At 43.3% G+C, this 17,641-nt stretch overlaps 1 protein-coding gene across 6 annotated transcripts in view; it reads left to right on the forward strand.

Moving 5' to 3' along the window:
* The first annotated feature begins 5,490 nt into the window (after positions 1-5,490).
* Positions 5,491-17,641, forward strand: part of SCOC (short coiled-coil protein) — a 29,225-nt gene continuing 17,074 nt past the window's right edge. For 2 of the 6 annotated variants that reach the window (XM_053911147.1, XM_045202517.2), the window contains exon 1: positions 5,491-5,736. In XM_053911147.1, the coding sequence (XP_053767122.1) occupies positions 5,667-5,736 (70 nt within the window). In that variant the 5' untranslated portion in view covers positions 5,491-5,666. Of the gene's footprint in view, positions 5,737-6,948; positions 7,147-17,641 lie in introns of those variants that run through there. The other 4 variants (XM_045202516.3, XM_045202520.3, XM_045202521.2 and 1 more) reach the window with 4 other exon arrangements.

Here is a 17,641-nt window from a genome sequence, read left to right on the forward strand (position 1 = left end):
GTGCATGTACACGTGTGAGCGTTTGATCCCAGTCGTCCCCCCCAAGAATGTAAGCTCTGTGATGGAAAGCACTTTGTTTTATTCACTGTCATATCTTCGGTGTCTAGGAAAGTGCCTAGCACACCACGGTCGGCCTTTGCTAAATGTTTGTGGAATGAACTAGACAATTGGTATACTGACTGAAAGTTACATGCGCTATATAAAATAAAATACATTAAAATTTGACTTAAATTTTCCTGCATTGCCCAAGCAGAATTGGGCACCTGGAAAGGCATTTAAAGAAATACAGTGTTTTTACCCTTGAATCACAGTGAAGCCACAGAACAGTTGATGAATATTGGAAGGAAATGTGCCATCTCTGTGCTCGGTACGTGGATTGCCTATAGATAATTGGGCAAAACAGGAGCAACTAACTAATATTACTTACCCTTTGTGGCCTTGTGTTGAATCAGAAAACATTATATTTACTACATGCTTGTTTTGTTTTTACCACTTGCTAACAAGTTATGTTACTAAACGGGATTTGTAGTCCTGTTACATTTAAGTGAGTATATTATGTGTGTCGTGATTCGCTGCTGCAGATGCTGAGGAATCCAGGTTGATGCCTTGTGAAGGAATATTCACCAGTGAAGTCAAGAATTACGTTTCCATTGATCAACCTATTGTGAAAGCTAATTGTTTATGTAAAGATTCCTTGACCTGAGCTGGTAGCACATTAAAGTGCATTTGCTGAAATTTAGTACATGATTTCAGTGACACATAATTTAAATATATTTGTAAAAACCAAAAGATAAATCCATGAATAACAGGGTATAATTAAGAACAATTGTTTTACTTAAAAAAAACCATACTAATAGCTCACCTTGTTTAGCAGCCTAAAGGATACAGATCTAAAATTTTCTAGTATTTTTTCTTACATATTTTACTGTTGGGTCTCTATCTTCAAAATGAACACACAAAGGTAAAAATACAATATTAATCAGATAGACTTTAATGCCTGGGCATATTTTAATACCTATGTGTTAAAGACGCCACACACCAGGGTGGTTGGAATGTGGGCTTTGGACTTGGACTCCCTGGTGTGAATCCCGGCTCTTCCAGGCTGTGGGTGTTGGGCAAACTGTTTTGTCCATGTGGTTGTTTCCTTCGAGGATTGTTGTGAGGAATGAGATGGGCATCCAGAAAACACTTAGAATAGCGCTGAGCACAGACTCGTCACTCAGTAAATGCTAGCAATTATTATTAGCTACATCTAATAAAAATAAAGTATTCCATCACACCCGCCTTTGTAGTTAATGGGCTGAATTAATCCAATTTGCACTAATTTGTCAAAAATATCCAAATAGTTTCATGTGAAATTATTCTTAAAGAAAGAGAATGTCTTCTACAGCAGAGGAATGCTTAGCAGCTTCTTTAGAGATGCCAGTTTCTCTCATGAAGCTACTGATTCCACACACTTCAGACGTCGTAATTGGTACTCGGAGCCCTTGGAGATGTTTCCTGAGCTATTGCTCAGAAAAATCCCCGAGAAAGCCCGCAGCAAACACTGGCTCACAATGTGCTTCATTATTGTGTTGGTCGTTTGAGATCACGGGAAAGGGATTATGAGAATCCTGGTGAGCTTACTAATTCTCTTTATTTTCTGTTGTGTTCACCTCTGTTACCCCAACTTCATTAACATGCACACATACATTTATAACTCACATCACACATGTAAAAAAGACAGAAGATGGTTTCTTATATAACCATATTAACCTTAGTGCTTATTCGCTTGCACAGGTTTTAAGGAAGGTTATATCATAAGGAATATTTGTATCCCAACCTTAACCTCCATTCTAGCCTTATTAATTCTGGAAGACACAGTAGACATGATATGAGGTCCAGTCTAGTCTTGTTAATTCTACAATACGTGGTAGACTAGTCTTATGTTGAATTTGAAATTGTAGAGTATGATTTACCATTCTTAATTCAATTCATTCATTCATATTATGGAGAGACTAGTAAACCATTGATAATTTTTTTCCTGGTTGGATTTTCCTAACCTTTTTTTTTTAATTGAAACAAAAATCCACATAACTTGCAATTAATCACTATAAAGTGTACAACTCAGTGGCCTTTAGTGTATTCCCAGTGTGGTTAAAAAGCCACCACTCTCTAGGAGTGGAAATGCTGGGTCATGTAGTAACTTTATGTTTAGCTTTTTGAGAAACCGCCAAAATATTTTCCGCAGAAGCTGCATCATTGTATATTCCCAGCAGCAATGCACAGAGGTCCTATGTCTCCATATCCTTGCCGAAACATTTTTCATTTCCTTGTTTTTATGAAAACCATCCTAGCGGGTGTGACGTGGTATACCGCTGTAGTTTCGATTTGCACTTTTAACGACCAGTGGTATCCAGTGTCTGTTTATGGGCTTATTGGCCATTTGTATACCTTCTTTGGAGAAATGTCTGTTCGTGTTCTTTGCCCATTTCAAAAATTGGATTGTTGTCTTTCTGTTGAGTTGTAAAAGTTCTTTATCTATTCTGGACATTGAGCCCCTATCAGATATGTGATTTGCAAATACTTTCTCCCATTCTGTATGCTGTCCTTTCACATTCTTGATAATGCCCTTGGATGCACCAGTATTTTTCATTTTTATGAAGTCCAATTTATCCATTTTTCTTTTGTTAGTCATGCTTTCTGTATCAGATCTAAGGATTCATTGCCAATTTTATGTCAAATCTTCAAATTCGTATAGAACTGCAAAGTACCCCAAAGAGTCAAACATTATTTAAAAAAGAAACATTATTTAAAACATTATTTAAAAGACACAGTTGGAGAACTCACATATTCTGATTTCAAAACTTATCACAAAGCTACAGTAATCAAAACAGTATGATACTGACTTAAAGACAGACACAGAGACCAATGGAATGGGACTGAGATTCCAGAAATAAACACAAATATCTATGGTCAATTGATTTTTAACAAGGATGCCAAGGCCATTCCATGGCAGACAGACTTTTCTCTTTAACTAATGGTGTTGGGACAATAGGGTAACCAAAGGCAAAAAAAATGGAGCCACAGCCCCACTTCACTCCATGTACGAAAATTAATTCAGAATGAATCAGTGATCGAAATGTAAGAGATAAAACAATAAAACTATTAGAAGAAAACATAGGGGTAAATGTTCAGTATGGATAACTTAAAGCCACAGATAATTCTCTACTCAAGTTAAAAATGAACATATTCTCCATAATAACTATCGCCCAAAGATTATGGGGATGGTGGCAACGCTGACTGACTTGAGATTCATCTCTTTTCATTCCCTTATCCATTAGGATAAATACTTCATCAGAAACGCCCTTGAAGGTCATCAGAAAGAGGACAAAGAATCAATTGCCTAGGTAAATCCTAACAAAAAGTACAATTGGCCATGAGTAATAAAAAAATAAAACCCAAATACACATTTTAAACCAAAGACACCCTTTTGTTTCTAAATTATTTTCCAGGTTGATTGAGTCTTCTCTCCCATCTCCCCATTATCCACTAATTTTATTAGCAGTTGTTAACATAGTGTGAATCCAAGAGCACAGAGCCTGGATTCAGAGGCCCCGGAGTCCAATCCCAGCCCGACCCCTTACTTAGCTGTTTGGCATTTACTTTTCAGCTTCCTCATATTTTAAATGAGAATATTAGCACTTACCTCACTGGGTTGTTTCCTAGCACATAGTGAGCACTTCTTAAGTGTGGGCTATTATTCCTAGGACAGAGAGAAGATGGCTTAGGCAAGACAGGCATTTCTATGCTTCCCAAAGCACTGGTCCATCATTCCATACAGAGATGCTAGAACAAAGCAGCTCATTTGGTGGCTGTGATTATGTGCCTTGTAAGCCTCGAACTACAGGGGGCGTAACTGACCAGGGGCCCCAGCTGTGCTCTGAAATCCATCCCCACGTTTGCACCGAGGCCGCACTTCCCACCAGCTGCTCCTCGCCAGCCGGTAACGTGCTGGGGGAGGCCATTCCTGGGAGGCTCAGGACTCTGATGGCCAGCTCGGCTGGAGTACTCTTTGTCAAAGCTTCCTCAGTCTGAAGGACAAGCGAGCCCGCCCACCCTGTTGTGTCTTTGCTATGGGTCACTCTTGCATCATGGTCAGGCTTTCCCAGTCTATCCTGGCTCCCTTCATATTTTTCTCATGTTTTTAATCCCATTTTAGTGTCTGATTCTTAGAGGACCTGGACTAACAGAGTCTGGCATTCAAAGCTCTCATGACCTTAACCTATATTCCACCTTGGTTCCCAAATGTGCCTAATGCTTTCCCAGCTCAGAGCCTGTGACCCTTCACTGAGACAGCACTCACCACCTGGCCATTTCAGCCTCCTGGATCCCGTTCATCATTGATCATGCTTCTCATATGTCACCTTCTCTAAGCCTCTCAAAACCTGGCAGCCAGGTATACTCTTTCCCTCCTGTCAACTTCCAGGACTGTTGCCTTTGAGCCTTTTAATAAGCTTATTAATAGTAATAACTATTTCTTACTTTGAAGCCCCAAAAGTTCCCAGCTTGTATAGAACAGACACTCAATATTTGCAGAATGTAATTGGAAAATTGGAGGAAACTATTCTAATGAATTTCATTTTTAACATTCAGGACTTCTAACAGCTCACATCCATTTGGCTTGATGTAGCAACACTGAACTTGAATGAATAAAAAAAAATACTATGTATCCAAGCACTTAGGACAGAATGCAGCATGTAGTAACTCAATTTAAATCTCTGCTTAACATTTGTCATCTAATTTGGTTACTGTTTTCCCCCAGAATGGGATGACATGAAACTCTCAAACAGTTTTGGGTTTGTCCGTGTCCATGAACATGGACCAGGGGACCAAGAAAAAAGAGTTGTAAGGGAAGGTTTCCTCCTCTCACAGAGCGCCCTGGCCCTGACGCTTGGCGAAGCCAACGTTCCTCCCCTTGGGCTCCTCCAGAAAGAGAGGGCGGCCGCGTCATTTCAGTGAGCTTTCCTGGGGTAAGGTGCACAGAGTCATGTGAGAGGGCACTGGTGAGCGTGGTCCGCAGGGACTCATTTCCTCACGTATGCCTGGTCATCTCTGGTCCTTTTGTGGTTGACATTTATCAAGTGTGTGTTACCCACTTTCGATCCTTACCACAGACCTATCCTGGTGTAGGACAGGAAATGGAGGCTCCGTGACCAAGTCACGCTGCTAGGTCACTGCTAGGTCACTGACCAAAGTCCTTGAGAAGTTTACTGTCCGTGTCTAAGAGATATGCTAATCATAAAAAATTCTACTTCTTCCCCCAGCCTCATCACAGTGCTTTTTCGGGCAGTGTTCTTGGGCAATTCACCCCAAGGAAGTCGTCGTAGGATTGAAGGCCAGGTTTGGCACCTGGGCAGAGTGCAGCCCCAGTGCCATCTCAGCAGCTGCAGGTACAGGCTGTGACTCTTTCGCTCGGGTCTCTAACCATTTCCAGTTGAGATCACCACGTTCAGGTAAGACTTCCTCAGGTGGAACACAGGAAGAGGGTGGCTAGTGCAAGGATCAGATAGCACCTGCTCCGACGCTCATTTATTAATGATTTAACAAGGGCGATCACATGGGGCAGCTGCCATTTTTTTCTCTGCCCTCATTTTTCTCACCAACAGACCTGACGAGTGCACAAGATGGACGGGGCCGGCAAGGAGGAAGCGGAGGACAGCACCTTCACCAGCATTTCCCTGGCGGATGACACAGGTAAGGGAGAGCCCGACGAACTCCAGACCATAAAATTCAGCAACTGCTCAGCGGTTTTTCAGAAAGATAATTTTTATTATAATGGTAAAACATTCTCCTTGTAGAAAGCTGGAAAAAATGTAGCTACAAAAATAAGACAAAAAGTTTTTATTTATGAGCTATTTTTCTTTCTTCCTTTTAAATTCAGTGATTATTTTTAAAGTTCCTGTGGTTGTGGTACATGTACTTAAAAAAAATAAATCAACACATAAAAATATAAAATGTTTATTTCCTACAAGCTCAGGAAACATGACTTTGAAGTTGTTACTAAAACAAACTATGATATTATATTCTGTTCAATTAGAGTCAATTTCTTCTCTGTTTTGTAGAATAATTTTATCATTTCTGAAAAATAAACTAGAATATGTTGCAATTCACTTAAAGAATTGTTTCAGAAAACGTCTAGTTTTTAAGCAAGGACGAAGTTTGCTAAATTCCACTTGAGAGAAGGAACAAGGGGGTGTGGTGGGAGAATAACTGCCCCGGAGAAATTAACAATGCTGAATTGTACACTGTTAACTGGAAACACTTCAGACTGATAAGCACCCACGTCTTGGGGGTGTGTGTGTGTGTGTGTGTGTGTGGTTGGTTGGCGTCGTTTGTACCCAGTTCCTTCAGCACAACCCTAGTAAGAAGCCAGGACTGTGGCTACGCAATGGGGGTGGCTGATTGTGATTAACAGAGAGCAGAGCATGAATATTTAACATCAATTGCTCTTTCACACAGCCACGCTTCTCCACTTTCTCCCTAAATGCTCAGATTCAAAAGGCCCCAGACAATTAGCACAAACCTCCAGCCAGCCGGAGCTAAGCCTCCCCTCCTGGCACGGCGGAAACATGCTGGGAGTTTTGGAAATCGAAGAGGAGCATTCTCAGCTTTTAAGAAGGGAGGAAAGAGACAGCGTTCTGGGGCTGTTGGAGCAAGGGGATACTTGGGCTTTAGCGTACGCCTACCAAGAAGTTTTAGAAAATGACAGTTGCAGAAGGCAGCAAAGGAAGAAAACAAAGACCGAGGGAAACCCGTCTCCTGGCTTCTGGGAGGCGGGATGAGCCCGGAGTGTGTGCCGGGAGCCCTGCGTTGCTGTGGGCGGGCGCCGTGCACACGGAGAGCCTGCTGGCTCTGAATTCGCCAGAGCGAATTCTTTCTCGATTGTAACGTGCGCTGGGCCCGAACGGGGGACCGTTGGTGTAGCTGGGCAACGAGCCATTCTGAAGCCACTCTCTCCTCCAGTTCTGGGTGCGGCAGACAAAAGCATTGGAGGAGGGCGGGGGACTTGAAGTCGGGCGTCCAGTCCACTGCTGGCACCCCTCCGAGTCGCGTGCTCACCGAGTCTGAGGCCGTGGGCAGAAAGGCTGAGTAAGCTGGGACGGGGTAAGCGCTTCCCCCGGGTTGGCGGAGGCAGTGGTGGCACAGGGAGTGTCCCAGGGCTCCTGCTAGCACTCGCCTCCTCCTAGCGCTGGGGAGACGAGCCGCAGACCCGTAGGGCACAGAGGGCCTGCGGGGATGGCCCAGCGTGGTGACCGGCGGCGGGCGGCGGGGGCGCACTGACGGCTGCTGTTCTAGGCCTCCAAGGTGTCATATAGAAATTGTTCATTTACCCGTAAGGACAGTGCACTGAACCATCACGTGCTTTGGCTTTTGGAGACAATTGTCTCAATTTGATATGGTAGCACTTGTTCTCCATTGTTAATGAGAGGTTCTCGATCTTTGATAAATAAAAATAAGAAAATGCATTATTAGGAAGTAAATGCAGCTTGTTTGGTAGCCATGGTGGAGCCTGTGCAAGCGTACGGTGTTAAAAATGTGTGACTTGCATTATTAAAAAGTTTGGTATAATTCGGTACTTTTCTTTTTGTTCTATATTATATATTACTACATACATGAAAAGAAGGACCAGAGAGGCTCAGTAACTTGCCCACGGTGCACGCCGGCTACCTATGTGTTGTACTTGAAACTGCTGGACATGGAGGCTGTCAGACAAGGAAAGTTCACTTTTACTTCTGAATGGACGTCAGGCCTCAAGGACTCTGATGCTGACCCCAGTGTGGCTGCTTCAGACCCAGTCACGTCTCCATCCCCCACCCCCCACCCCCCTTCATAACACTATTACTCAGAGCACAGCCAGAGAAAGGAGAAGGTAGTTGCTAACTCTGAGACAAAGCTCCTTTGGGAAGAGGACTGAAGGCGTTAACTTCGGTTTATCTTCAAATCTAATTTATTTCGGTGATCCTACTTCCTGTCAGTCTGCAGGCAGGAGAACTGGCCAGGACAGCTGTTACTTACTCTGATGGCAAACCAGTTCAGCTCCGTAAGTGAAGGTTAGTTGTATGGATTTCAGACCCAAGACCTCCTTAGGACCAAGGTTTTAAAAGACAGGATTCTAGAGCAGCTTTAACCCCTCGCTTCCCAAATTGCGTGCCAAAGTGCACCAGGGAAGTGCGGCAAACCCCTGGGGCCCTGCCTCTCTCACACCCTGCAGGAACCAATGGCTAGAAGTTTTCTCCATCTCACACTAGATGAGCCACTTTTCTTTCACTGACATCGCTTTCAAAGCTGGGTTTTCTGTGGTTGCTGTGATAAAAGCAAGTTCTCTGTCCAACCCACAAGGAACAGGTAGTGGGTGTGTCAGTTTGGGAAGAGGGCAGAGCTGTGAAACGATCAAGAGGTGCGCACACACACGTCCCCGAAGGAGGTAACTGCGTTTTTTTAGAATGAAATTCAAAAACTGAAATTTCTTTCAGTTGAGGTGTAGTATTGTTTTCAAATGGTTACCAAGTTTGAAGGACATAAGTACTTATACTAAGGGGTTTGGACCTAAACAGCAAGGAACTCTAACATTTTATGGGCTCTGGAGCATTGTGAAAATGTTACTCGGGCTCAAGGGCACCGTGAACAAGGCAGTCTGGGAGTCTCTGGTCTAAGCTCCGCTGGAGCCGGGCTGGCCTCCCTTCTGGGGGAAGACAGATGGCTGGGAGCGAACATTTGATAGTGCTGACCTCTCCTTCCTTCCCTGTTTCCGCTCCCTTGGCTTTGGCGCTACCACCCTGCTCAGGCTCCCCGTTTGAACCTCTCTCATCATCCTCAGCCTCTTTGGGGAACCCCTTCCTTCAAATGTTTCCCTACGATTCTGCCCTTGGCCTACTTTCTTCTCTCCCCAGACACACTCCCTGGATGATGTCACCCACTCCTCAGAGTCCCATTCTCCCCGCCATGCTCTGCGCCAGTGACTCAGGGACAGAGGCTGTGAATTCAAACACCCCGAGGGCCAGGCAATGTATTTGGGGGATAGAGGCAATGGTCTTTCCTCATTTACTTCATTCAGTTTTCAAAATAAACCACTGATATGTCTATTCTTCTTTCAGCTTATTGGCTTTTTCATCATGTATCTTTTTTTTAGTTAAAATTTTTTTTTTTAAATTCTGATGGGGTAAGAATGTTTAACGTGAGATTCTAGCCTCTGAACAGATTTTTAAGTGTATGATAGGGTATTGTTAACTATAGTCTCAATGTTATACATCGGATCTCTAGAACTTATTCATTTTATGCACCTGAAATTTTATACCTATTGATTGGCCACTATACCTTCCCCAACCCCCCAGCCTGCCACCAGCAACTGCAACCATCATTCTGTCCTTTGCTTCCAGGAGTCTATGTTAGATTCCTCGTACCTCATATAAATGGAATTGTATACTATTTGTGACTGGCTTGTTTCACTTAGTGAAATGTCCACAAGGTTCATGTTGTAGCACATGGCAAGATTTCTTTCTTTTTTAAGTCTTACTCATATTCCACTGTGTGTATATACCACGTCTTTGCTTACCCATTCACATGTTGATGGACATTTAGGCTGTTTCCACACCTTCGCTGTTATGAATGGTGCAGCAAAGAACATCAGTGCTAATATCGCTTTAAGATCTCGATTTCAATTCTTTTGCATAAATATCCAGAAGTAGGCATGCTGGGTCATATGGTAGTTCTTTTTTTAAACTTTTGAGGAACCTCCATACTGTTTTCCACAGTGACTACATCATTTCATCTTCCCACCAGTGGTGTAAAAGGGCTCCGATTTCCCCACACCCTCACCATCACTCACTGTCTTTGTTTCTTCCATGGCCATCCTCGCAGGTGCTGGGTGATCTCTCGCTGTGGTTTTGATTTGCATTCCCTGACATGTAGTGACATTGAGCAACTTCGCACATGTCTGTTGGCTATTTGTATGTCTTCCCTGATGAAGTTCAAGTCCTTTGCCCATTTTTAATCAGGCTTTTAGTGCTTTTATTACTGAGTTATAGGTGTTCCTTATGTATTTTGGAAATTACCCCTTAATCGGATATATGATTTACAAATTCTTTCCCCATTCTGTGGGTTGCATTTTTACTCTATTGTTTGTTTCCTTTATTGCGCAGAAACTTTTTAGTCTGACATAGTGTCAATTGTCCATGTTTGCTTTTTTGCTTGTACTTTTGGTGTCATAGCCACGAAACTACTGCCAACATCAATGTCACAAAGCTTCTTCTTTGTGTTTTACAGCTTCTGGTCTTTCATTTAAGTCCTTAATCCATTTTGAGTTGTTGTTGCTGTTTTTGTTTGTTTGTTTGTTTGTTTTGTATATGGTGTAAGATAAGAGTTCCGTTTCATCCTTTTGCATGTGGTTATTCAGTTTTCCCAACACCGTTTATCGAAGAGACTATCCTTTCCCCATTGAGTGTTCTTGGCTCCCTTGCTGAAGATCAGTTGACCATCCATGTATGGATTTATTTCTGGGTTCATATTCTGTTCCATTGGTGTACATGTCTGTCTTTATGCCAGCACCATACTTTTTTAATTACTATAGTTTGTAATATAGTATGATGCCTCTAGCTTTGTTCTCCACCCCCCTCCCAAATGATTTTGGCTATTTGGAGTCTTTAGTGGCTTCATATGAATTTTACAACTGCTTCACTTTTCTGTAAAACATGCCATTGGGATTTTGATAGAGAATGGAACACATTGAATCTGTAGATTGTTTTGGGTAATATGGACATTTTAACAATATTAAGTATTTGTAAAATAAAAACTAGAAAACATTGATAAAGAAATTAAAGACGCTACAAACAAATGGAAAGTCATCATGCGCCTTTTATATCACACAGGAATTGCTTTTAATACAGTTTATTTCACAATGGTGTCTCAAGTTTAATTCTTTCAACAAAATATGCTTTGTTTGCATATCAAATATAGGAGAACTGCCTTCATTTCTCACAACCATTTTCCTTGGAACACACAGTCATCTTTGACTAGATTTCATTTTCTATTTTTGGCTGAGGTAAGAGAACAAGAAAAGCTTGCTTTCCTCTTAAACCTACTATAAGAAAGTCAACAGAACAATTGTAACTATACAATGGCAACTGGTGCTGAGGGTCCCTGGGAGGCCCAGTGGGGTGAGGGCTGAGGCTGGGGGTGGGGTGGGGGGGGCGGAGCGAGTGCCCTGCTCAGGGTGTAGAGCTGCTTCCCATTTCTAGCCGACTGTTGCAGTAAAAAACTGGAAATGCAGATAAGCAGAATTTCCAAGAGATTAGAAATACAGAGGGGTTTTTGGTGGAACTTCCTGACTTTTCCATGTTTTTCACTTAATTCTAATTTAAAAATAGTATCACAAATGTCCAAACAAACCACATCTGCAAGATAGACGTGCCTGCAGAAGAGACTGCGTTCAGACTTCTGCTCTGGAACCTGGATCACTGGTCTCTATCTCTCGTTGGAACCTGATTCATAAGTCACCCGCCAGACACCTAGATACAGTCCAGGAGTCAAACCCACTTTCCCCACCCCTGCCCCCGTCTGCTCCCACCTGATTCATAATTTTAATGAATGGTCTCTTTATCAGCCAGTTAGTTAAGCTAGAAATTCATATCTCACTGTCATTCTTATCTCTCACTCTCCAATTAATCACCGATTTCTGTTGACCTTGAAAACGTTTCTCCAGTAAATCTGGCCATCTCGGACCCTACTGCCCCTTCCCTGATTAAAGCCCTCATGGTCTTCCACATGAACCACAGCATCCACTTCCCAGCTGTTCTTCCTACTTCAATCCTTAGCCTTTCAAATCTGTCCTCCACACTGACCGGATCCCTCCCTCTCCTTGCGGAGAACAATCAATGCCTCTCATCCCCTGGTGGACGAAATCCAAGACACTTAGCATGGCATTTATTTAAAGTCTCCCTCTTCCTGGCTCAACTTATCTCTCCAGTGTCATTTCCAACCACACAGTTTGGGCTCACTAGGAAATTCTTAATGTTCTATCCATATGCTGTCTGTTTCATTCTTCTGAATTTGTTCATGCTGCTCTCTTTGCCTGAACTAACACCACTCACCCTTCTCTTGCCTGGCTAATTCCTACTCATCCTGTGAGAACTCACTCAGGCATCACCTCCTCCAGGAAGCCTCCCTTGACTTTCCCAGTTTTCTTTCTCTTTCCTGAAAACCACAAGCTTATCTCTACCTATATTATTTGCAGCATATTGAACTTTATGTATATGTTTCCTACCCAGCAGACTGAGCTCCTACAGGACAGAGACTAGGTCTTAAAATGTCTGTACTTCCAGCACTTAGCACATAATAGACACTCAAAACATCCTTTTCCAAACAACTGTGCCTGAGTTTGTGGGTATATTGGGGTGAGGGCCAGTCAGGCAGGCCATCCCCTAGGTAGGCTGAGAATTTACTCCTAGCGTCAGCTCTCTTACATGATTTCTACTTTCTAGAGTTTCTTTACCATCTCCCCTCCTGGTTTGGTTTAGCTGTGCTTCCGGAAAACATTTATCGAACACATATTATCTATGTGCCAGGACTATCTGAAGAATTGACTCAGGAAGGGCTTGAACTTTGGAGTCAGAAATGCCTGAATCTGAATCTGTTAGACTTTGAGCAAATTATTTAACATCCCTAAGCCTGAGTTGCCTCGGTTGCAAAATGATCTAAGAATATATCTCTGTATTGTTTTGGAGATTAAATGAAATAATAAAGGAAACTTCTTGAACTAGCCTGTTCATTCGGTGCATTTTAGTTTCTCCTCTGCCCACTTCAGGGAGCTGACACAAAAGTTTCTTTAAAGACTCCAAGATTTGTTCGCCTCTGTTGTCATGGTAACAGCGGCGTCCAGGGGGTGCTGCTCTACAAGCCAGTTCTGCCTGTTGCCGTCCTCCTGATAAGAAAGCTTGCGGAAGAAGGGGGAGGTGGATGTGCAGAAGCTCTTTAAGCAAGAGCGTGAGTCCTTTCTGATGAAAATAATACAGCTCCTCTTTTCCCTCTCTTCCCGGCCCTCACCTCTTCCCAGTCGATGTTCTTCCCCGGGCTGCTCTCCTTTACGCTTCCGCGTCCTCCCCGGCTCTGCCTTCTGAAACCTCTCCTGAATAATATTCAAAGCGGCTCTGCATCTGCTTTTGGCCTCAGCCAATTAGCCCTCCTTGTAAGGTTGTAATAAGCTTCCCAGAGAAGTGGCAGTTGCTGTGTGCTCTTAGTTGGCGCGGCTTCCTCCCACTACATGGAAAATACAACAATACCCGCCTCATGCCCTGCTGAAAGCAGCCTGGTTTTGAAAAGCTTTCAGAAGGCCATCTGCCACCCCCTCGGCCAAGCAGAAGATCAGACACGCGGCCCTGCATTAGTTAGCACTCCGAGTGAACGGTATCAAGGGTCTGTATTCCTTTTCATCTCACCCTCCATTATGTACGGGCTAAGGAAGGAAGTGGACTCGGGCTCCCCAGCTGGGAGACACAGTGAGCCCCAGCAGGGGTCTAGTCCATGAAAAGGGAGCGGGCCTTTCTTTTCTGGCGGTAAATGGAGCCGTGTTTGCAGCCAGCACCTAGCTCCCTAGTGTCTGTCGCACTGCTCTTAATGGCCTTGCCAGGTTACACAGGACCACTTGGGAGGATACCATGCAGATGAGAGCCCCAGAGTGCAGGCGTGGCTAAATGGTGAGAACACAAGGATGGGGCGAGTGTGCTGCGTGGGCCGCTCAGGAACAGTGAGGCGCTCCCTACATCATCTCAGGGTACACCCCCAAGGGACTGGGCCAGGGGTGTTAACTTGAAGGATTATTCAAACATCCTTCTGGGTGTCAAAAAGATCATTTCAAGTAAGGTAGGCTTTTTCCCTTTCCTTTTTTATTTTTAATTTTTTTATTTTTTAATGGAATTGAACAAAGCACATTCGTTGCACCAGCAGTGGCAGAAGTTTCAGCAGATCTTAACTGACACTTGGGACCCACGTAAGGATAGATAACGGCACTGGCCAAGTGAGCGGTCAGTCCCCGCGAGCTGAAGATAACACGGACAGTGGCATTGGGTACCTCCCCTGGCCTGGCAAGACTTTGCGTAAGAGATTCAGTAAGAAAAAGGATTAATCCTGCTTCTCGGTAGCTCCTGAGATGGGGGTGGCTCTGGGGTCACTCGTGTATTGCTAGAAATTGTAAATGCTCTTTCTGCGCAAACACCTTCAATCAGAGGAAATCCACTTAACTGAAATAAATGATCAGCATAATGTAAAACCTATTTTTAATAAATAAGCGTAAGAAATAGTGTTAGGGCAGTATGTGTTTCCAGTAATCGAGAGTTCTCTAACTTTCTCATAGAAGGACAAATATTACTATTTTGACTCTTCCTTTAAAAGATAAGCCAACCAGCAGTTGCCTTGGATTGGCAATGCAATTTTTCTTCCTTGTTAGATTATCCCCCCAAAATGGGAGTGAGAATGTTTTGTGTTAAATGTATATGAGATCTTCATAAATGTGCTAGTTTATTTTTCTAGAGAAAAACCCAGAGGAGACCTCCAAAGATCAGGAGTGAACTTTATTTACCTGAGCTCAAGGGCTAAGGAGATGCTGATCTCTCCCAGGGGCTCCTCCTGTTGAGAAGGGGGCCAGATGGTTGTCTTCCAACACAGGGACCTTCATTTCATAAAGGCCCTAGCTGCACTGGACCCGCTGTGGACATACGTCCCCTCTCAGGCCTTCTGTCTACCTGACTTGTTCAGAATTTGAGGGTCAGAGCCTGGGTCCCTCAGATGCTCTTGGGGTCCCTTGAGAAACCCTGCTCTCCGAGCCCTCAAACAGAACCCGGAGTGGAGTGAGGAGGAGGAGAACTCTAACAGAGCAGGACAAACAGATGAGCCAGCCTCAGCTGTGCCTCCCAACCCCAGGAATAAAAATGTCAAATCACCCCAAAGCTAGGAGTGACCCGACTAGAAATAGCATGTGCTCCGATCCCAGAACCCCGGTTACGGTACCAGCCGCTGCTGAAGACATGCTTTGCTTTCACAGACACTTTAGTGTTTTCTTTCATTCCTCAGCCTTGGAAAGGAAGGGACTCAGTGGCGGCCCACATGAGTGGTCTGGGACAAGAGTGTCCCCTTGCTGCCTTTTTGTTAGTGTCACCTGGGTCTTCCCTCCACCGGCCTCCCAGGGATGCACACGGCCAACGGTGGCCTCTTGGCAGTGCTTACTGGCCTTCCTCCCCATGTAGTCATTGTCCCCTCGTTTCTCCTCACGCATGTGACTTTCCCATGTCAGCTGAACGACTTTGGCTCACGGTACTGGGCTGTGTGCACGCGTAGTTCTCTCATTGCTGGTAGCGGGACGTGACTGAAAGCTGCTTGAGAAAGCCTGCATCTTAAAGCACACCCTTCCTTTCTTACCCCTCGGAATATTCACTACCATTTCCAGCAGACAAGAGACTATTATCATCTGTCCACTCATGATATTTTGCTTTCCTTTTCATTCCTGGTGGCAAGGTTAGTGGGTTTTCCCAAGGTCACCATGACTATCGAAAGCTTCTTTTATACGAGTATTTAGAAGATAGTTTTCAACGATGATGCTTACCCTTTTTTATTTTAGAATTTTAAACAGCGTGAGCTTCATGATATTAACTATTTCTCAACTTACATAGTGGATTCCTATCCCTTCTGCTTTAAAATAGTGGGAGAACAGCATGTCTGTCAATAAGATGTGACTGATGTATAATTTGAGGGGCTCAGTCACACTTGGCCGTGGCGGTTGGCCCCTAAACACTACATTTCTCAGCCAGTGCCTTTCTGCGAACTGTTTAGTGATTGCCCAAGGAGAGCCTACATTTCAAGGAATTTCTTAAAGAACCATTTTCGTTGGTCCACTTTGTAAGTTGGGACATTATCTTTTTTTCCAAAATATGTGATCATGTGACAGTGAAAGGAATTCAGCAAATTCAGAGCTAACTGATCACTTTTTAAAAGTGAATTCATAGCAAACTGACCATTTTTAACAAGCAAACTGTGTGTGTGATATTTCCTTCACATTCCAAACACTTACATCTTCAAAGGTTTGGGGGTTTTTTTAACTTTTTTTTTTTTTTTTTGGAAGGCAGAAAAACTAAAGCAGGTATTGGAGAGCTATGATCGATCAGCGTTCGCTCCAGCATTCCTGTATGTTCTCAATTCGGATGTTGATTAGAAAATCAGTTGGTTTCTTTAGAATTCCTACTTAACTCTTTGGATACTTGATATTACCTTAAAAAATAACCCCTTACTCATCACAAAATAAGAGAGTCACACAAATATTTGGAGTAAGCCCAATTTTACTAACTAGTCATGCCTCTCTTAGATGAATAATGGTAATAACATATATTGAGAACCTACGAGCATAGCGCTAAGAACGTCACATTCATGATCTCATTTCATCCTCACAAATACCGTGTGATAAATATACCCCTGTTTCTCTGATGGAAAACTGGGACTCAAGAAAGATTCATCTGTATAAAGCAAAGCTGGAATTCCAGCCCAGGTCCGAGCGACTTCCAAGCTGCTGTCCAATGACAATGCCTCAGGATAGGAATTACTGGACAGACAGCACCTCCGTATTACGCAGACTAGCGAGAAGCAGTAAGGTGCCCACGCCGCAGGTATTGGATAATGAAATATGGTCCCTTGGCCACGTCCTGGGGTCAGTGTTTCAAAATGTAATCATAGAATCAGAGGGCAAGAAGAGCCCCAGAGGCTCTCGGATGGGATTGGAGCATGCTCAGTCCACAAAGGCAGAACATAAAATTGTCTCTCTGGTGTGATTACAACCATGTGGAAGTAATTTATGTATAGGGTCTAGGATGGGAAGAGAACTCGGGAAACTTTACTTATTTGTGTGAGTGAGTCATAGGTTATTACATTTTCATGTTATATTTATACAGTAACTTTTTTCTTAAGAATAAGATGAACACTAGTTTTCTGATATGTGGAAGTAAGATAGGAATGCTACCATGAGTGCGGATTTTGAGGGGCATGTGAAAATACCATTGTTAAGATTAGGGACGTCTGTCAAAACTTCCCTGCTGCTTCTTGCAGCTTTAGTGATGTGTGCAAAAGCGGTCTGAGAAAAATAAAATGTAGAAAGTGGCGAATTCAGTTATAGGACGCCCAAGGCACAGAGGGAGGGAGCAGGGCAGATTAGACACACACGGTAAATGCCTCCTTCAGCACAGTCCCTCTTCCTTGTTGGGTAACTTTTTAAAAAGTGTTAGTTTTATTATTTTAAGTACATGGACAGGAAGTGTTTGGCTCAGGTTTAAGCATTTACAATTTGCATATTATTGGATAGTTAAAATCACTGCTGCTACGTCTTACTAAGTTTTCACATATAAATATTGCTGCTAAGGCTAGTATTTCTTTTGTTATTCATTTATGGAGTATGCTTTTCCCTTAGGTAGCACCGAAAGGAAATATGTACATAGTCTCAACATATCTCCTACCTCAAATAATTGCTAATTATTATAAGAAGGAGTAAGACACCACCATAATTGAGGCATCGAAGTTAACCTCACTAGTGAACAGATAGAGATTATGTACCACTGATAGGGCGCGATGA

Source organism: Desmodus rotundus, chromosome 9 (genome assembly GCF_022682495.2).
Source record: "Desmodus rotundus isolate HL8 chromosome 9, HLdesRot8A.1, whole genome shotgun sequence".
NCBI lineage: Eukaryota > Metazoa > Chordata > Mammalia > Chiroptera > Phyllostomidae > Desmodus > Desmodus rotundus.